Source organism: Xyrauchen texanus, chromosome 36, assembly GCF_025860055.1.
Source record: "Xyrauchen texanus isolate HMW12.3.18 chromosome 36, RBS_HiC_50CHRs, whole genome shotgun sequence".
Classification (NCBI taxonomy): Eukaryota; Metazoa; Chordata; class Actinopteri; order Cypriniformes; family Catostomidae; genus Xyrauchen; species Xyrauchen texanus.
This window is the reverse complement of record NC_068311.1, coordinates 31517944-31539726: the sequence shown is the minus strand read 5'-3', so window position 1 is coordinate 31539726 and position 21783 is coordinate 31517944. Positions and strand designations below refer to the sequence as shown.

The window sequence follows — 21783 nt, the reverse complement described above, 5'->3', positions numbered from 1 at the left end:
ACGACACCCCCAAAAAACATGGGTTGTGTCTCCATCTTCTGAATGGCATCGCCAGCAGGTGTGTGTGTCTTTAAGACCAAGGATATACAATTTAGAAGGGGTCCAATTAAATCTATGTCTTCTTTCTTAGCGCTTTGTCCCACGTGGGTGCAGGGTCCGCTTCACATATATATTTGATTTGGCACAGTTTTACACCGGATTCCTTTCTTGATGCAACCCCCAGTGGCTGGGGGACTCTCACTCACACGGAGCAATTTAGAGTCTCCAATTCATTTAACCTGCATGTTTTTGGACTTGTGAGGGAAACACGGAGGAAACCCATGCAAACACTGGGAGAACATGCAAACTCCACACAGAAAGGACCTGGGTGAGCCGGGACTCGAACCCTGGACCTTTTAGCGGTGCCACCGTGCCATCCTATGCCATCCCATCCCCTTACTTGAACCAGCACTAAAGAAAACTTCCTGCGGGGAAAGATGTGCTTCTTGAAGGAACGCTATATTATATTTCTTACGATTAAGAAAATAAAAAAACCTTCCTTCTTTTTATGGGGTGCCCCAACCCATTCACATTCCAAGTGGAGAGAGATAATCAACTCATATTAACCTTTGACATTTGGACATATTTAGAAAACATAGATTGTGTGTCAAAAACAAGTTTATAGAGACCCAGTAGTGCAAAAGCGCCAACCGGTGTGTCCATCCCTCTAAACTCAAAGTGTCCATGTACGCCTATGAGACCCCCGTGACAACTTTGCCATAGGATTGCTCAAGTCCAGTGTTTCCGTACAAATTTTGTGAGGCAAAATTACTTAACAGAAAATCATCTATAAAACAAACTCCAGCCAATAGTCAGAATAAACACAAAGAACGTGTAGATTCATTCAAAGAACTGTCTCAAAGGTGTGTTCCTCCATAAAACAAGCTCTAGTCTCTAGTGGAACCAGCAAAAATGTATATACTGTATATATATATATATATATATATATATATATATATATATATATATATATATATATATATATATATATTAAAAAATATATATTTCCAAGAGGACAATACTCACTGAAAATGTTTATTGTGAAATAATGATGAATAAAACTGTTTCACTTAATATTTTAAAAAGAGTAGGCAGTGTTTAATAAGAAGTAAGCTAGTATTCCATTCCAAAGATAGTTTATATTTTGTTTTGTGTACTTTAATTATACTCACAACTGTCCCAAAGGAGTGTTAGTCCACAAAACAAACAGCCACTAAGCGGAACCAACACAAAAAGAAACAAAACAGACGTTCCTTGGACGGTCAAGAGTGTATTGTGTGAGTCTATTTCACTCAGAGGCCATATAAGAAACACATCATGACTTCCTCAGTCCATTGATTTTATGACAGACATCGCTTGTAGGCATGTAGATATTTTGCAGCCATACATAGTATCCATTCTCAATCTGGCAGGGAACTTCAGTGTAAAAGTGTATTCCGCTAGGCGGACCAACACAAAAAAATAAAAAATGGTGCCCAGCTTCCTCCAATCCACTCACATGAGAAACACCAAATGGTTTACTTACCCATTGTTTATATGAAAGACAAGGCTTGCTTGGGACACTTAAATACTTTGTGGCCATCCTTAGTATCTATTCTCAGTTTGGCTGGGAACATCAGAGCAAAAGCAATTATCCATCGATGTAAGAGTTTCATGCATTCCTTGAATCAATCATGTTTCTCTCTTGTTGAATTCTCAAAGTCTAGGAACAAGAAAATGTTGTGATTCTTCCAAGAAAGCTTTCCTTTGCTCCTCGTACACAATATCTTTAGCAGATGATCTCATAAATGTGGCCAGAATTGATCAGGGCCTGTCTCACTCAGCGGATCTGCGAGCCGAAACTCTGTGAGCTCGCTCACTTTCTAGCTTATCGCCTGTTATGTCTAGCAGACTAGGGAAGAGCTCATCTAGGAATTTCATCATATCTCGGCCTTCTTCAGGCTCAGGAATTCCAACAATTCGTACATTATTTCGCCTACTTCGGTTCTCCGAATCCTTAATTTTTTTCAAAAACACATTTCAAATCTATTTTGGTAATTTGTGGATTAGCGGCTAATTCTCTCTTCGATGACCCCAGATAATCAATCTGTTCCTCGACGCCCGACACTCTTGTAACCATCTCAGAAAATGTAATTTCCATTGCCGTAATCAATCGACGTAGTACAAGATCCTCTAAGTTAGCAACAACTTTCATTAGCATCACAAACATGATAGACAGTTGACGCTGGATTTCTCCCGCCGCACCATCAAAGACAAGTCCCTGGTCTGCATGCCCGTCAGAGGTTTCAGCTTGAGCACGTAAGTGTCTTTTTATATCTCTCGAGGATTTTGACTTCTTTGCCATGTTGACTTCAAAGAACATATATGCAGCAGGATGTGTCGAATCTCACCAGATTATGACACAAAAATAATTGAAAACTAGCAAAGTGCCATTTACACGTCTGCTCCTTGCATGGCGTCATGTCATTTCTCTCTCTCTTTTTTTAAATAGCCAGTAGGCTTTTGTTTAAGTCACAATGCCTCTCCATTATATTTTACTTGCTATTACTATTTAGTGGCAGGTAGTGTTTAGGTCATAGACAAATAAGGTTTTCCAGGATGACAAAAGAGACAAAGATGAGATGAGAAAAGAGAAGTCTAGTTTAAAACACATTTCAAGTTTGTAGAAATGTAATGTTTGCATCCTTGTTGGTTTCATAAATTTGTAAAAACAAAAATAAAAAAAATTCTTATATTTATAGCATTTTCTACAAAAAATTTATTGTAGGATAGATGACTTTAAAAATATGAAGTGATGTAACCATCAAGTAAAAGGTATTAAAATGTCCCTCCACCTTGAATACATGAGGTAATACATAATTATAAATTTTAAAAAAGTGTATTTATTAAACCACCTACCTGCTTGTTGGTCACACTTTGATTTGGTGGACAAAAGTTTTTCAAATATAAGTTATATTTCAAATAGAATAGCCTTCTATTTTTTAAAGAAATAAGTATAATAAATGATTATTCCAAACTATTAATTCAAAGCTGAATTTCAGCTTTTTATTTTACTTTAAATTCCAGAACATTTATCAAAGTGACTTTGATTTCAAAAATTGAAAACATGTTCATTATTGCTGCGGTGAAATCAAGTAATTGTTTTGTGTGAATTGCATTTTTAATGTTTTTGTTTGAATAACTTAATAGATCCAGACAAAAAAAAATAAATGCTTTGTCACTAACCAATTAATAATAAGGGGAAGGGCACATTCTCTTTCTATAGGACAATTTATTGGACCAAAATATGTCCACACCCCTGAGCAGAAGGTGATGTAATCAATATTTTGGGTTAAATTAGGAAGAGTTCACATTTTAAATGTGTATATCTCTGTATTATATCTCTGTATGGCCTATAAGTTGTAAAATTTTTAATTATGTACATTTGTGCTAAACTTGATTCGATTTTTGACATAGATGTTACATTATTGTTGATATTAAAAATATTTAACCTAAGGCTAGTTACCTTAAACATAATTCGTTTTTTTGTTTTTATCAGCATTTTAGAAGTCGATTATTGTCATTGATAAAGTAATTTGCTTTGCTTAATATTTTTTTCTACTATAACATATTGCCATGTGTGAGTGAAACAATGCTCATGAATGAAACATTCTTTAGTCTGTAAACAATCTTAAATCACCATTAAAGCTAACCTGTATATTATCTTTCTCCAAAGGAGTGCCAGTTTCTCACAAGCCTCACGCAGCAGTCTTTTGGTGGGCAGTGACTCTGCGGTTCAAAGACTCACTCATGGTTTCTCTCACTGTCTGAATGGTATGGGCGCCCAACTTCACGGTTTCTACAGCTTACCCAAACCCAGCAAGCATCAACAGCCCCCCTCGCAGACAGACTCTCGTGATACTTGCTATGTCCTGCCCAGGGGTTACAGCTCTGAAGGGCCCTCGGAGCTTGAATCAGAGGATGTCTACACCTATAAGACTCCCAGTAACACTCTAGCAGCCCCACATGCCAATGAACAGCGACCCCTCGATAACTATGATATACCTAGCATTCCTGGCTCTGTGTACCAGATCCCTCGCACATTTGATAAGAACCACAATGCCCTGATGCCATCCAGTGCTGACTCCTCAAATGCGCCCCCTCCCAGACCACCCAAACCCAGCCAAGGCTCGGAGACACGGTGGGGCAGCCCGCTGTCCATGGGGGCTCAAAATGGAGACGTAACCACAGCGTCAGTCATCCCCAGGAGAAACACATTGCCAGCGGTGGAGAACGTCAAGCTTCACAGAGGTACTACAGTCATTACCTGAATGTACTGAATGATATCTGTTTATTTTAAGGTCTTGTCTCATCTCTCCTCTAGACTTCTCTTCTTTCATCCTGCTTCATTTTGTCTCATCTCTTCTCTTTAATTCTCATGTCTTGTATTATCTTGTATCACCTTGTCTTCTCTTCACTTTCCTTCACTTCTCTTCACTTTCCTTCACTTCTCCTGTCTTCTTTCATCTCATCTTGTATCATTCTGTCTCATCTCATCTACTCTACTCATCTACTCTTTCTTGCCATTTCTCGTCTTTTAGCCTCATCTTTTCTTGTCTCATTTAATTTAATATCTGTTTACTTCTCTTTACTCACTTCTTTTGTCAAGTCTCATTTTGTATTATCTCATCACGTCTTCTGTTTTCTCATCTCCTTTTGTCTTTATTTTCTCTTCTTTTCTCTCATTTCCTCTTGTCTCTTTTCATCTTCTCTCATCTCGTATCACTTCTTCTCTTTTCTCAACTTACCTTGTATCACATTGTCTCTTTTCTCATCTTTATTTCTCAAATTTTTTCTCACATCTACTCATGTAATCTTGTCTCATCTTTTCTCATCTCATTTCATATCTCTTCACTTCTTTCATCTCATCTCGTCTTGTCACATCCTAATTTTTCTCATCTCCTTTTCTCTTGTCTTTCTTTTCTTTCTACTCATCTCCTCTTTTCTCTACTCACATTGTCTCTTCTCATATCTGTCCTCTTTAGTTCTCTTTTTATCCCCTCTTGTCTCGTCTCATCTTCTTTTATTTTGTCTCATGTGACCGCTCATATTCTCTTGTCTCACCTTGGATCATCACCTTTATAACTTAATTGTAAAATATACAGAAAAAAATTGCATATTGGAATTTGCTAATGATCAAAGTGTGGTTCCCTTTACAAAAAGCTTCACTATGATGCTGCGCTTTTGCTAAGCGCTATGGGGAACAATCCTAGTTGTGACCGAGCTGTGAATAATGTGTGTAACACGTCAGTGAATATTGACCGGAATTTATAGCCTCGGCTGATGTAATCATTAGATGCACCTGCAGCCAGGCTATAAATGGATACGTCACCAGGTGTCGTCAGAAACTCTAACGCCTCATGAGTCCCTTCCCTTCTTTGATAACCTCCATGAAGAGCTTTTTTTGTAAATAAAATATATATTTTTTAAATTTTCTTCCCGTGTTCACATACCCTCGACGTCATTCTATTCGACTATTGTGGGTGCTGAGGCACGGGGGTATTCAGTGATGCCGCCGGTCAGAGAGACGCTTGCGGGCTATCTCTCGGGCATCGTCACTTAAGAAGCTCTCTCTCCCCTCAAAGCCTTGTAGGACAACCACCACTTTAGGGGGAAGGGCTTATCAAGCAGCAGGTCAGGCTGGTGCTGCTCTGCACACTATGCTGTTTTACAGGTGTACCAGGCTGACCTCCTAGACGACCTGAGTGTGGGTTCTGCGTTTGACGAGCAAGCCTCAGACCCGCCTCGGTCCTGTCTGAAGGGAGGCTCAAAAGCAAAGCGTGGTGAGTCGTGCTCCTCCTCCCAGGGATTGGGGACAGTCTTGCCGCCCTTTCCAGCCCCCGAAGCAAGACCTCAGGACTATAATTTCTAGTAAGAGAAAACCCTGATGGTCTTGCGCCTAGATTAGCGGGTAGCTCCCCTCGGGCCGGGCGCGTGCTTCACTTCACCCCTCCCGGTACCCACTCGAAGCCCCTCCATTCCCGCCACCTCTTGGTGTTTCGGGTTGCAGAGGCTTCCGTCAAAATTGGGTGTTTTCGCTGTTCCTACATTTTATTCAGGACGCGAAACACTCGACAGCCCCTCAACAGGAAGTGTTAAAATCTAATACCCATCTCAGAGATCCTGGCAGCGTGGAAACTTCTGCCAGATATATTCTATTCTGTGGGTCTTATAAGGGCGTCAGGATTTAATTATCTCGCTGCTTTTCCGTGTTTCAACGGCGTGTTCTCACTACCGTAAACCGGATTTCTTTTTTATGTAAAAAAAAATAAATAATAAAATCTCCTGGTTAAAGGGGCCATGGTATGTGTTCACCTTCCATAGAGAGAGAGAGTTAGATTATTACACTAAATATTTCCCGTTTCCCATGGAGAGTGGCCTCTGGCTTAGATCTTAAAGCTTGAACTACCCGAGGGTGTTCAAGTCCTAGATGAGGCCTATCAAGACGGTCGTGTCTCAAGCCCTACAACTCGTTTGGCTGGTCACCATCGATCTTATGACGCACTTCTATACTTAATTTAGAAGTTCTGCCACAACATGGAAAGTTCCTGAGGTTCGCTTCTGGGGGCGAAGTCTTCCAGTGTCAGGTTCTTTCACTCGGCCTAGCCCTTTTTACCCGCACATTCACAATGCATGATTTAGCACTGGCTCCTTGTGACTCCGGGGCATCTGCATTCTGAATTATGTAGATGACTGGCTGATCCTCGCGCAGTTCCAGGAACTAGCAGTTCAGCACAGGGACATCATCTTAGCTCATCTGTTTCTCTGGGGTTGAGGCTCAGCGCCAAGAAAAGCGTCCTCTCTCCCACTCAGAACACTGTCTATCGGGGCATTGTATGGAGTTCAATCACAATGCGGGCACAACTGTCTCCCGCTAGGATTGAGTCCATTCAGATCACCCTGAGCAAAGTCAGGCTAGGTCAAGGTTGCACTGTTATCAGTATCAACGATTTCCGGGTCACAGGGCGACCACGTCCTTGGTGATCCCTCAGGACCTTCTGCTCAAGAGACCGTTTTTGTTGTGGCCCAAAGCCAGGGGATTTCTTCCAAGGGCCAAAACCCCTAGGCTAATAAGGGTTACGCACCTCAGGCTTCGTTCCCTTTCTATGTGTTCAGACCCCGGTTTTCTGCCTTGGGTCTCACTCTAGGTGCGTCTTGTTGTCGCAGGCTGCTAATGACAGATGCCTCCATAACGGGCGGGGTAGCGGCCTTAAGTGGTCGTCCAGCTTAAGGGGATAGGAGGGTCGTCAGCTCGGTTGTCACAGTCACTGTCTCGGGTTGACGGTTGTATTTCTGGCCCTGAAATACCTCCTCCTGAGGCTGCCATGTCTTGGTGGGGGTGGACAATACAGCGGTAGCCTCTTACATAAATCATCAAGGAGACCCACGTTCTTGTCAGCTGTATTTCTGACGCGTCGGATTCTCCTTAGGACCCAGGGCAAGCTCCTGTCACTCAGGTCAGTTATATCCCTGGATGCCCGTATGTGGGAGCAGATTTACTGTCCAGACAGGAAATACCAACGGGGGAGTTAAGAACTCCACCCTAAGGTAGTAGTTGCCCAGAGTTCGCCAGCAAGGGTTTTTGCCTCTTACTAATAGCACCAAGCTGGCCGAACAGGGCTTGGTTCTCAGAGCTAATTTCTTCCCTCAACGGCTCGCCTTGGGCAATTCCGAACAGGAAGGATCTTCTATCTCAGGCACAGGGCAATATTTCATCCCTGCCCCGAATTGTGGAATCTTTCATGTTTGGCCCCTAAGGGTACCAACTGAGGGACACAGGGCTTTCTCCTGAGTTTATCGAGACCTTTTTAAATGCCAGGCTTTTTCCACTTAGAACAAGTTTGGGTGAGATCTTAGGGCAGAAGAGGACCTCTTCGCCTCTATGAATAGTGCAATGTCTCCTCTACTTCTCCCTGAAATCACCCAGCCCCCTTGGGTCTGGACGTTAAGACACATACATGACCCAGAATGCGTCTATATGCATTTCTTTCCCCGGTTTCTCTGCTCCCAAGAGTCTTGGCAATGTTCACCAGCAAGGGTCTTGCCTCCTATTAATGGCGCTGCGCTGGCCGAACAGGATATGTTTCTCAGAGTTAATACCTCTCCTCGACGGCTCGCCTTGGGCGATTCCGAACAGGGAGGACCTTCTCATCCTTGGCCCGAATTGTGAAACCTTTCATGTCTGGCCCCTAAGGGTACCAAATGAGGTTCACAGGGTTTTCTCTTGAGGTTATCGAGACCATTTCAAGTGCTAGGGCTCCCTCCACTTGGAACTTATCTGGGTAGATTTTACAGGGCAGAAGACGACCTCTTCGCCTCTGTTGATAGCGCAATGTCTCCTCTACTTCTCCCCGAGTCGCGCAGTCCCCCCCTAATCGTAGTAACGCATACATTTTCCTTCTACTAAAGTTCATATTACAGAACCAGCTAACAGCCAGTTTGCTTCAGTTCTGGATTTTCTGTAGAAATAACTGTCAGCGGGCACTTGCCTCGCTGCTGCCAGGTTCTATGTGGCCACTGCGGTTTGCCACGGCTTGGTGGGCGTGGTGCCCTCAAAGAGGCATCCTCATTATTGCCCGGGCCTACGAGGTGCGCGGTCAAGCTTCACCAGTAGGTTTTTGGGCGCACTCTTCCAGAGGGCTCTCCTCCTCTAAAACCTTGGCTAGAGGTCTCCCTCTGCAGCAAGTTTGTGATGCGGCAGGTTGTCCTCTCCGCACACATTCATTGGACTTTTTTAGTTTGAATGATTCTGCACTCCGGGCTCTTATGCCCTTGAGTCGACATCTCAGCTCATGCTTGAACAATTTTGTGATGCTGCAGGCTGGTCCTCTCCTCTCACATTCATCAAAATGTTATGGTTTAGATGTTTATGCTACTCCGGGCTCTTATGCCCTTGAGTCGACATCTCAAGCTCATGTCTGAGACCTCTCGCGTTTTTGTGAGTACACTGCACAACCGTAGGGGTCCGGACAGCCCCCAGTGCGGCGGCGTGGGTATTGCGTTCCCCATAGCACTTTGCAAAAGCGAAGCATCATAGTGAAGCTTTTTGTAAAGGGAACGTCTCGGGTTACATGTGTAACCCTTGTTCCCTGAAAAAAGCGGAACGAGATGCTGCGCTTCTTTGCCGCACTGGGACGTCCCAGGACTGCTCTTCAAAAAGAAGTACCTGACAACACCTGGTGACGTATCCATTTATAGCTTGGCCGCAGGTGCATCAGCCGAGGCTATAAATTCCGGTCAATGTTCATTGACGTGTTACACACATTATTCACATCTCGGTCACAACTAGGATTGTTCCCCGTAGCGCTTAGCAAAAGCGCAGCATCTCGTTCCGCTTTTTTCAGGGAACAAGGGTTACACATGTAACCCGAGATGTTTTCCCCTCTATATTCAGCTTCTGGCTTATTAAAGTTATCAGTTCAAGATTTTTTAAGATTTTTAAATATGTGTCATATTCTTCTTTTCACCTCCCTTCTGTCATTCATTCACTTTCGTTTACGTTTTTCTTTTTTCTTTTTTCAAACTGATTTGAAGCCAAGAGGCAATCTTGTCAAGGTTTGCTCTGATCTGCTAGAAGACTAATAAAATTCAAGCCATATAAATAGACCTAGAATGACTTGTTCCGGCCTGATAAGCTGACAATTGAGTGATTTCCTAGTGCCTGTGTGCAAATTAATGTAAGACTAGTTTGTCTATAGGAACAGGAAGTTACCTTTTCAACATCCTTGCCTGATTCCTACACCTGTGTTTGGTAGCCATGTTTACATAGAGGCAAATTGGAAGCAAAGGCCATTGAAGAAATACCTACATGCATTTGTCCTTTTTGTGTAAGCACTTTCCACAAATAGGATACAAAATTGGGCTTGACATACATTTTTTAAGTAAATTTCAGGGTTTAACCTTCAGAAAATTTTGTCTGTCCACCTCATGTGGACAAACAATCTAAATGTGTTGTTTTGTTTTTTGAGGCCCACAATTTTTGCAGACCTGATAACAAAATGTGTGACATGTCTGTATATAGTTTAAAATGCTGCTTTATGAGTTCACTGGTTCACATAATACTGGAGCACATTAAGGCAAACCGATTTTGCATGCTTTCCATAATGGATGGGGATCTGAGATATGAGATTTGAGATTTATTCAATAAAAAAAATAAAACAAATAAAAAAACACGTATTTTTATAAATTAGATAAAACATATTTGTTGAATAATTTTACTTACAAGTCAACACTAACATTTGATTAAAAATCATTATTATCTAACACATGCAGTTGAAGTCAGAAGTTTACATACACCTTAGCCAAATACATTTAAATTAAGTTTACACAATTCCTGACAATTAATCATAGACAACATTCCCTGTCTGAGGTCAGTTAGGATCACTACTTTATTTTAAGAATGTGAAATGTCAGAATAATAGTAGAGATAATAATTTATTTCAGCTTTTATTCCTTTCATCACATTCCCAGTGGGTCAGTCGTTTACATACACTTGTTAGTATTTGTGTCAGGGCAGGCAGCAAGTGGCAATACGTAGAGGCGGGCAAGAGTTCAGGTAGGTAGGCAGCAATCAATCGTAGTCAGAACGGAGAGCAAGGTCAGAAAGCAGATAATCAACAGGGATAGTAACTAGAACGCTCAGTAGAGTAGTCGGGACTAACAAGACTTCGCAGTGAGTGTGAGACTGCGTGTAGCTTAAATAGAGGGAGATGAATGGAGATCAGCTGTGGATTAATTAAGCCCGGTATGTGGGTAATTAGAACTCAGGTGAATCGGATCTCCGGTGGCCGATTTAGGAGGCACCTTCGTGGGCGTTTGTGACAATTTGGTAGCATTGCCTTTAAATTGTTTAACTTTGGTCAAACCTTTTGGGAAGCCTTCCACAAGCTTCTCAAAATAAGTTGCTGGAATTTTGGCCCATTCCTCCAGACAGAACTGGTTTAACTGAGTCAGGTTTGTAGGCCTCCCATAGATTTTCTATCAGATTGAGGTCAGTGCTTTGTGTTGACAACTCCTTGAGTTTGTTGTCCTTTACTCTTTCCCCGCCAGCGTTTTTAAAAAAGTTGCCAGCCACCGCCAGGGTTTTTGACGATTTTCGCTAAACTTTAATGGCCCGCAGAATATTTTCTTCCATGAATATATGAAGATGCTATATATCAAAATAAAGAGCCTCTGCTTTTAGGCAAAAAAAAAGATTTTATTTTATCTTCATTTGTTCTTTTTTTATTGCCACTTGAACAGAGGTAGGTTTTGTCAAAAACAACATTTCGGACAAAAAGCTGAGAAAAAGGCATTTTTATCAAACAAGTGCTTTAGTATTAGTATGGTGTTCCACTTCACGTTTGAGACGATCGCAGTCTGTTTCTTTGATGAAAGAGTTGCGTACTCTTTCAAAACATGCTTGTGGTCTTCCTTACCGTATACCACCTAAAACACGGATACCCGGAAAATTCTGTGTTTGGCGGGGAAGCGTTTTTTCATAAAACCCGGAAAATTCCGTGTTTGGCGGGGAAAGAGTTAAGCCATTTTGCCACAACTTTTGAGGTATGCTTGCTGTCATTGTCCATTTAGAAGACCCATTTGCGACTGATCTTTAACTTCCTGGCTAATGTCTTGAGATGTTGCTTCAATATATCCACATAATTTTGCTTCCTTATAATGCCATCTTTTTTGTGAAGTGCACCAGTCCCTCCTGCAGCAAAGCACCCCCAAAACATGATGCTGCCACCCCCCCTGCTTCACAGCTGGGATGGTGTACATGCAAGCCTCACCCTTTTTCCTCCAAACATTACAATGGTAATTATGGCCATGCAGTTTGCACTATTTGTTTCATTGACATTGCTCCAAAAAGTAAGATATTTGTCCCCATGTGCACTTGCAAACTTTAGTCTGGCTTTTTTATGGTGGTTTTGGAGCCGAGGTTCTTCCTTTCTGAACAGCCTTTGAGATTATTTTGATATATGTTTTGTTTTACTGTGGATATAGATCCTTGTTTACCTGTTTCCTCCAACATCTTCACAAGGTCCTTTGCTGTTGTTCTTGGATTGATTTGCACTTTTTGCACCAAAATATGTTCATCCTTAGGAGACAGAATGCGTTTCCTTACTGAGTGGTATGATGACTGTGTGGTCCCATGGTGTTTATACATGCATGCTATGGTTTGTACAGATGAATGTGGTACCTTCAGGCTTTTGAATTGCTCCAAAGGATGAACCAGACTAGTGGAGGTCCACAATTTTTTTTTCTTAAGTCTTGGCTGATTTCTTTTGATTTTCCCATGCTGTCATGCAAAGAGGCATTGACTTTAAAGGTAGGTCTTAAATTACATAGACAGGTACAATTCAGTATACCTCCTATCAGTAGCTTATTGGCTAATTGTCCAAAGGCTTGATATCATAATCTGGAATTTTCCACGCTGCTTAAAAGCACAGTTAACTTCAGTTAACACAGTTAAATCTTCTGACCCACTTGAATTGTGATATATTCAATTAATAGTGAAACAATCTGCCTGCAAACAGTTGTTGGAAAATTTACTCCTGTCACGCACAAAGTAGATGTCCTAAACAACTTGCCAAAACTACAGTTTGCTAATATGAAATCTGTGGAGTGATTAAAAAATGTGTTTAATGACTTCAACCTAAGTGTCTGTAAACTTCTGACTTAAACTGTATAGCAGTTTTCTCTCTCTCTTGACAAGAGAAATCTATGCAGAAATAACAGCTCTTTCCCTCTTTTCACACAATGACAAGACAAATATAAATCTTTATTTAACCTCTTCCAGAATTAATCATGAAAAACTAGGCTGCCTTGTTTTGATGTAACATGTTTTATTCTTCCTCATATTCTCTCCTTTGTTTTAGGATCCTCTTTTGAGACTAGCAGTCACCAGCGGCCAGTCTATTTCAATAACTCTGGTCAGTCAGTGGAGTCTGTCAATGATGGCTTCAGCTCTTACCTGGTAAAGCAGCTTCTTCAACATTTTAACGTTTCTACATTGGGTCATTCTCAGTAAATGGAGCCAATTGTGCTTACAATTTTTTTTGAGGCCAGAAGTACCAGTGCCGTAACCAGGGCTTGATGTTAACACCTGCACATCTGCCAAATGTGGGTAGATCACGGCAGTGGTGGGTGGCTCCATCACTCTTGCTAGACATGTTGGCGGGTGATTTTTCAAGGTTTTCCTTGCATTAAAAATTCTAAGAATGTTAGGCCATGTTTTAATTCTACAGAGCATGTTGTACTTAAAAGCGCATTAAATGAAGGAAGTCAAACCTTTCTAACTGCTAGAGAGCCCCAACATTATAGACAGCACCAACAAGGTAAAGAGGAGGAAGAACTGCCCTTTAGGGGCCGCTTCATTGATGTCTTATAAGCGTGTGCTTGCATCATCTCCTCAAGATTTTGCCAAGGGGCATGAGCACCCAGGCAGCAATAATGAAGTGTGACTAAGCTATGCAGCAGCTTGTTCCCTTATTTAGGGAACCAAGGTTAAATACGTACTAAAACGTTTTCTTTCATAGGTTCACTTGATTTTGCAGCAGTTGCTGATGTTATGGGAATAGTATACTATCGCTCCTCACTGCTGAATCACTTGCCACCTGTGGCTATCTGTGTACCAAGCACAAAGCAGCCCAAGAGTATGTCACAAACATCTAACTCTCCAGAAACAGAAAGAACATGAGAAGCAGGAGTTAGACCACCATCTAGGTTTTAAAATTAAACAAAGGTATGTGGTAAGGGCCAGTCAGCCGCCATAAAAATGTCCTTCACACCCTTGTGAAGGTGTGTCTTTCTCAACACGAAAAAGACATGCTCCTTGACCTGACACCCATAGGCACAAGAAAATTGCAAGAATCATAAGCTTGCAAGATTGCATTCACCACCCAACAAGCCTCTGTTTGATGTTGGCCAAACCCTTGTGATGACCACCAAAACTGATAAGTGCGTTCATAATGGTATCTACCACAAAGGGATTCAACAACAAACTCGAGAGAGCAGGTCTTTCCTTTACATAAACTCCCAAGGCTCTCAGAAGAAGAAAGATCAGATCTGAAAACCACAACTGATTTGGCCAGAGTGGTGCAACTAAAAGCAACTGAACCTTCTCTTCCTACACTCTGAGCAGGACTGCATGGAGCATCCTGAGAGGGTAAAAAAACCTGTACAGCCACAGATGATCCAAAGGATCCAACACCAGAGGAGGGAAATTGAGGGTATAACCTACACTCAGTGCACCTTGTCAGCTTTAGCATTGAACAGGATTGCAACCAACTGTGCCAAGTTTGCTAACACCAACCTATCACCAATATAATTCAAAATATGAATGCCACAGAGCCTCAGAGGAGATAGCACAGCATACATACATGTCATGAATAAAAATCAGCACGCTGAATAATCTGAAAATGCAATAAGCATCTTTCAGATCTATTCACACAAGCCAGTCTTCATGTTTTCTTTTTTTTTTTTTGCAAGAAAATACTAGCTGAAAAAGCCAGTCTCTCTATGCATGAGGAAATCCTCCTAGATTGAATATATGGTTCATGAATGTGAAAATAAATTTTTTGCACACCTGATCCTAGAGTGGAAATGTGAAATCTGTCCAAAAGATGGCGTCTTCGCTCCAGCTTTGCCAATATCACAATTGCCCACAACATGAGAGAAGAGCTGTGCTTGCTCTAAAAGCTGCAAACAAAGATACATTGGGACAACATGGTATATGACGGGAGGTTTTATGTAGACCTGATAGAGGATTACTCGAGCTCCAAAATAAACATGGGGGCAGGGGGGCAGCGAGTATTTTATGTGTCACTATGTTCGAGGCACCCATTCCCCAGCGCACATCACAATGGGAGACAGAGCAATATTTATAACCGGTGAAGGAAACCACTGCATTCAGGGTGAACGCACAAAGTAAAATCTATATGTATATATACCAGAAGCCTTCAAATTTATAAAAAAATTCCAAGATTGGCATTGCTTTAACAGATTCTCAGGGCATTAATAAAGCTATCCCATGACAAATCTTCCTATCCAGCATCACCACACACAATATCTTGCTGCAACATAAGCCAGTTGTGACTCAGAACTCCGACAATAAGAATACTCCAAATAGCTACATAGATACATGAGCCTGAAGAGCAGAAATTATGTGACACAAATGATGTGCTTATAAGGCACCAATGACGCAGTCCCCTGAGGGGCGATGCTTTGTGTCATCTGCCACTGAATTGGCTTCAAGTATCGTCACACATTGTGGTTCCCATAGCGTCAGCTACTGATGCATCATTGAGGGAACGTATGAAAGGGAAATTCTGATTAGTGGTCAAACATAGGTCTTACCCACAATTTTACATACTGTATGTGGTCACAGCCTTGCTAAGTAGCAGTAGTTATGTATCATTACCAACCTTAAGCTCTAAAATCAGTACATTATTTCAACCCTGTCACAATAAGTCTGGAATTTATAAATGTATCATTTGAATAGAGTAAATTATGGTATTATCAGTCAGTTTCAAATAAAGACTGTAGATATAATAATACATGACATTTCTCTTTTAAAACATGTTTTATGCCAACCCTGTTACATTTAAAATGTTTTGGGGTTGAACATTATAGGGTTGAATGTCTGTGCAAAATGAATAGGCATATAACTATGTATTGTCAAATGTATTGTGGTCACGAAATAATAAGCATGAATCAAATAATAAGTGTGAATCCAAAAATGATAAGTGCAGATAAAAAAATAATGCACACAAAAATAAATAAAATGCGCAGATCAAAAAATAACAAGCATCAATCAAAAATATATAAACATGCTTAAAATATGTTGCAAAAAACAACAACAGAAAAATTAAAGCAAATTCATCAGAACTGCAAACAAAATCATGTTTTCTTTGGTTATATTACAGTTTTTTGTGCTCTCTGACAATTTTGCTCGTTTTAATTTTTTGAACGCTTACGCTGTATTTTTAATTATTTATTAGGGCCCAAGCCTTGAAAAGGCAAGGCCCTATTGTTTTCGTTAGGATTATTATTAGGGCCCAAGCCTTGAAAAGGCAAGGCCCTATTGTTTTTGTTAGAATTATTATTAGGGCCCAAGCCTTGAAAAGGCAAGGCCCTATTGTTTTCGTTAGAATTATTAGGGCCCAAGCCTTGAAAAGGCAAGGCCCTATTGTTTTCGTTAGGATTATTAGGGCCCAAGCCTTGAAAAGGCAAGGCCCTATTGTTTTCGTTAGGATTATTATTAGGGCCCAAGCCTTGAAAAGGCAAGGCCCTATTGTTTTCGTTAAGGAGACTATGATTATTATTTTTTTTACGACTATTGGGGCACTTTTGGGGCTCTTAACGTGCTCGAAAACTCTTGAAACTTTGCACATGGGTCAGAACCCGCGGCCATTAGGGCCGGGCTGAAGCTGGTACCGGGCGTGGCAGGGGGTTCGACGGCGCCCCTGGAACGGGGTCCGAAAACTTGGTCCATAAATCAAACACGCTTGCATGTAATAATATGAAACTCGGTACACATATAGATCTCATCATTTCATATATCCTTCATACTTTTACTTTTTACCTCAGCCCAACAGGAAATCGTCTATTTAGGGTTGTTTGGAAAAGGCATGCAATGGAATTTGAAATACTCCTCCTAGAGAATTCCACCAATCGCCACGAAACTCGGTCAGCATGAAGTCAAGACATTGAGGATGAAAAATTGCCGGCGGATTTTTGATATCTCGAACGGTTTGGCCGTGGCGAGGAAACGAAATGATGGCGCGAAAAGAGAAACAGGAAGTGTGTTATAACTTCTGCATACATTAATTGATCTCGATGAAACTTCAGCAGTTTGTTCAGCTGTAAGAGCCCGATCGCATGGATGTGACTATTGTGAGTCAAAGTTATAGCGCCACCAACTGGCAGAAGGAAGTGTGTCACTTTCAAAATGCTTTGAAATCACCCTCTTATTTTTACCCGATTTACTTAAAACTTTTGGTGTGTAATGTAAACACACGGCAGATGTAGACATGTGAAAGGATTATTGATATCTTGGATACTGTTGCAGCGGCAATGCTTCAAACTCGAATATTCTTTTTGATGCTTTTTAGACTCTTAGCATACTTGAAATTGCATGAAACTCGACAGACACATCACATTTATTAGCCAGTAGACATGTGCAAAGTTTCAGAAACGGGCGTGGTGCAGGGGCTCAGTAGCGCCACCTTTTGACAAAAGTGAGGGGGTTGGTTTTATACTTTAACCCACAGTCACAAAACTCAGTAATTATATTGTTCTCATCGAGCCGGACAACTTTCTAATTTACAGTCATTAGCTCAGACCAACAGAAAGTCAGATATTTTGGTTTGAATGTGGATTTTTTGGAGAATTTTCTCTGCCTCTCCCACTGACCCTACGTCTCTCTGTGTCTGGGGGGAGGGGGCTGATTTTGCTGATGAGTGAAATGCTTCTGTTGGGTGAGATTTGCATTAAGATATTGTTTTTCAAGGTTTCCGGGACTTTTGGGGCCCTTAACGTGCTCAAAAACTCTTGAAACTTTGCACACGGGTCAGAACCCGCGGCCATCGGGGCCGGGCTGAAGCTGGTACCCGGGCGTGGCAGGGGGGCTCGACAGCGCCCCCTTGAACGGGGTCTGAAAACTTGGTCCATATATCAAACATGCTTGCATGTAATAATATGAAACTTGGAACACTTCTAGATCTCATCGGGCCAAACAACTTTCGTGCTCTAAGTTTTACGCCAGCCCAACAGGAAGTCGGCTATTATAGGTTGTTTGGAAACACATGCTCTGGAATTATATATATTCCTCCTAGAGAATTAATCCAATCGCCACCAAACTCGGTCAGCATGAAGTCAAGACATTGAGGATGCTACATACCGGATGGATTTTTGATATCTCCAACGTTTTGGCCGTGGCGAGGAAATTAATTTATGAATAAAAAAGGACAGCATAATAATGGGAGCATAAAAGCAATCCATACGACTCCATTGGTATAATTCATAATTCCCACAGTGTACTTGCTTGTTATATTAGCCACTACAAAATATATAAATACATTTACTATCTTAACTTTAATGATCTACTTAACATAATGATAAATAATCGTAAAATATGATATCGTATGCTATGTATTGTGAATACACCCATGTTAAACATAAAAATGTACTTCCATTGCATATCATAGGAACACATAAGCGTAAATTATAATTACATTAATAAACCTGTACAAAGACCTCCAGATAAATACTGGCCTTCTGGATTAACACATTTAAGTGCTGCAAAAGATATTGGCCTATGACATCCTATGACATTAAAAATTATTCTACATTTGAATTACCTCATAGATGTGACTATTGTGGTTCACGGTCATAGGCCCTGTCCCAAATGGCACACTTCATATGAATTTTCAGTCTTGTGTACTTATTTCCTGTGTCCATTAACTCCATGAGACCGTAGGGTGTCTCATTTTTCATTTTAGGTATCAGAAGGGTGCTCACGCATACTTTGTGGTTGATATGTGCCCTCGATGCGCACTTTTGCAGAGCCCACACTGATGCAAGGTCTACAGCACACATCTTCTCGACAGTCAAAGCGAGGTTACGTTATTGCCCATCGTGCACAGCAACCCTAAAGGCACGGGGTGGCGGTGCCACCGGCTTGGGCTCGCCATCGCTGCTTGCAGCTATATTTATTATTATTATTATTTTTTTACGACTATTGGGGCACTTTTGGGGCTCTTAACGTGCTCAAAAACTCTTGAAACTTTGCACACGGGTCAGAACCCGCGGCCATTAGGGCCGGGCTGAAGCTGGTACCGGGTGTGGCAGGGGGCTCGACAGCGCCCCTGGAACAGGGTCCGAAAACTTGGTCCATAAATCAAACACGCTATGCGTGTAATAATATGAAACTTGGTACACATATAGATCTCATCATTTCATATATCCTTCATACTTTTACTTTTTACCTCAGGCCAACTGGAAATCGTCTATTTAGGGTTTTTGGAAACGCATACAATGGAATGTGAAATACTCCTGCTAGAGAATTCCACCAATCGCCACAAAACTCGGTCAGCATGAAGTCAAGACATTGAGGATGAAAAATTGGTCAGCGGATTTTTGATATCTCGAACGGTTTGGCCATGGCGAGGAAACGAAATGATGGCACGAAAAGAGAAACAGTTGGGTGAGATTTGCATTAAGATATTGTTTTTCAAGGTTTCCGGGACTTTTGGGGCCCTTAACGTGCTCAAAAACTCTTGAAACTTTGCACACAGGTCAGAACCCGCGGCCATCGGGGCCGGGCTGAAGCTGGTACCCGGGCGTGGCAGGGGGGCTCGACAGCGCCCCCTTGAACGGGGTCTGAAAACTTGGTCCATATATCAAACATGCTTGCATGTAATAATATGAAACTTGGAACACTTCTAGATCTCATCGGGCCAAACAACTTTCGTGCTCTAAGTTTTACGCCAGCCCAACAGGAAGTCGGCTATTATAGGTTGTTTGGAAACACATGCTCTGGAATTATATATATTCCTCCTAGAGAATTAATCCAATCGCCACCAAACTCGGTCAGCATGAAGTCAAGACATTGAGGATGCTACATTGCGGATGGATTTTTGATATCTCCAACGTTTTGGCCGTGGCGAGGAAATTAATTTATGAATAAAAAGGACAGCATAATAATGGGAGCATAAAAGCAATCCATACGACTCCATTGGTATAATTCATAATTCCCACAGTGTACTTGCTTGTTATATTAGCTACTACAAAATATATAAATACATTTACTATCTTAACTTTAATGATCTACTTAACATAATGATAAATAATCGTAAAATATGATATCGTATGCTATGTATTGTGAATACACCCATGTTAAACATAAAAATGTACTTCCATTGCATATCATAGGAACACATAAGCGTAAATTATAATTACATTAATAAACCTGTACAAAGACCTCCAGATAAATACTGGCCTTCTGGATTAACACATTTAAGTGCTGCAAAAGATATTGGCCTATGACATCCTATGGCATTAAAAATTATTCTACATTTGAATTACCTCATAGATGTGACTATTGTGGTTCACGGTCATAGGCCCTGTCCCAAATGGCACACTTCATATGAATTTTCAGTCTTGTGTACTTATTTCATGTGTCCATTAACTCCATGAGACCGTAGGGTGTCTCATTTTTCATTTTAGGTATCAGAAGGGTGCTCACGCATACTTTGTGGTTGATATGTGCCCTCGATGCGCACTTTTGCAGAGCCCACACTGATGCAAGGTCTACAGCACACATCTTCTCGACAGTCAAAGCGAGGTTACGTTATTGCCCATCGTGCACAGCAACCCTAAAGGCACGGGGTGGCGGTGCCACCGGCTTGGGCCCGCCATCGCTGCTTGCAGCTATATTTATTATTATTATTATTTTTTTACGACTATTGGGGCACTTTTGGGGCTCTTAACGTGCTCAAAAACTCTTGAAACTTTGCACACGGGTCAGAACCCACGGCCATTAGGGCCGGGCTGAAGCTGGTACCGGGTGTGGCAGGGGCTCGACAGCGCCCCCTGGAACAGGGTCCGAAAACTTGGTCCATAAATCAAACACGCTTGCGTGTAATAATATGAAACTTGGTACACATATAGATCTCATCATTTCATATATCCTTCATACTTTTACTTTTTACCTCAGGCCAACTGGAAATCGTCTATTTAGGGTTTTTGAAAACGCATACAATGGAATGTGAAATACTCCTGCTAGAGAATTCCACCAATCGCCACGAAACTCGGTCAGCATGAAGTCAAGACATTGAGGATGAAAAATTGGTCAGCGGATTTTTGATATCTCGAACGGTTTGGCCATGGCGAGGAAACGAAATGATGGCACGAAAAGAGAAACAGGAAGTGTGTTATAACTTCTGCATACATTAATTGATCTCGATGAAACTTCAGCAGTGTGTTTGCTGTAAGAGGCCGATCGCATGGATGTGACTATTGTGAGTCAAAGTTATAGCGCCACCAACTGGCAGAAGGAAGTGTGTCACTTTAAAAATGCTTTGAAATCACCCTCTTATTTTTACCCGATTTACTTAAAACTTTATGTGTATAATGTAAACACACGGCAGATGTAGACGTGTGAAAGGATTATTGATATCTTAAAAACTGTTGTCGTGGCAACGCTTCAAACTTGAATATTCTTTTTTGATGCTTTTGAGACTCTTAGCATACTTGAAATTGCATGAAACTCAAGAGACACATCACATTTATTAGCCAGTAGACATGTGCAAAGTTTCAGAAACGGGCGTGGTGCAGGGGCTCAGTAGCGCCACCTTTTGACAAAAGTGGGGGGGTTGCTTTACACTTTGACCCACAGTCACAAAACTCAGTAATTATATTGTTCTCATCGAGCTGGACAACTTTCTAATTTACAGTCATTAGCTCAGACCAACAGAAAGTCAGCTATTTTGGTTTGAATGTGGATGTTTTTGGAGAATTTTCTCTCCCTCTCTCACTGACCCTACGTCTCTCTGTGTCTGTGGGGAGGGTGCTGATTTTGCTGAAGAGTGAAAATGCTTTTATTTTTGTTTTTCAAGGTTTTGGGGCCCTTAACGTGCTCGAAAACTCTTGAAACTTTGCACACGGGTCGGAACCCGCAGCCATCAGGGTCGGACCGAAGATGGTACCCGGGCGTGGCAG

The 21783-nt window shown here is 41.5% G+C and overlaps 1 protein-coding gene across 1 annotated transcript in view; it reads left to right on the top strand.

The window, feature by feature from the left end:
• LOC127629962 (GRB2-associated-binding protein 2-like) overlaps window positions 1-21783 on the top strand; it is a 163391-nt gene that overhangs the window by 103168 nt on the left and 38440 nt on the right. Inside the window, exons 4-5 of the mRNA XM_052107299.1 lie at window positions 3755-4329; window positions 12939-13036. Coding sequence (XP_051963259.1) covers window positions 3755-4329; window positions 12939-13036 — 673 coding nt within the window. The remainder of the gene's footprint in view (window positions 1-3754; window positions 4330-12938; window positions 13037-21783) is intronic.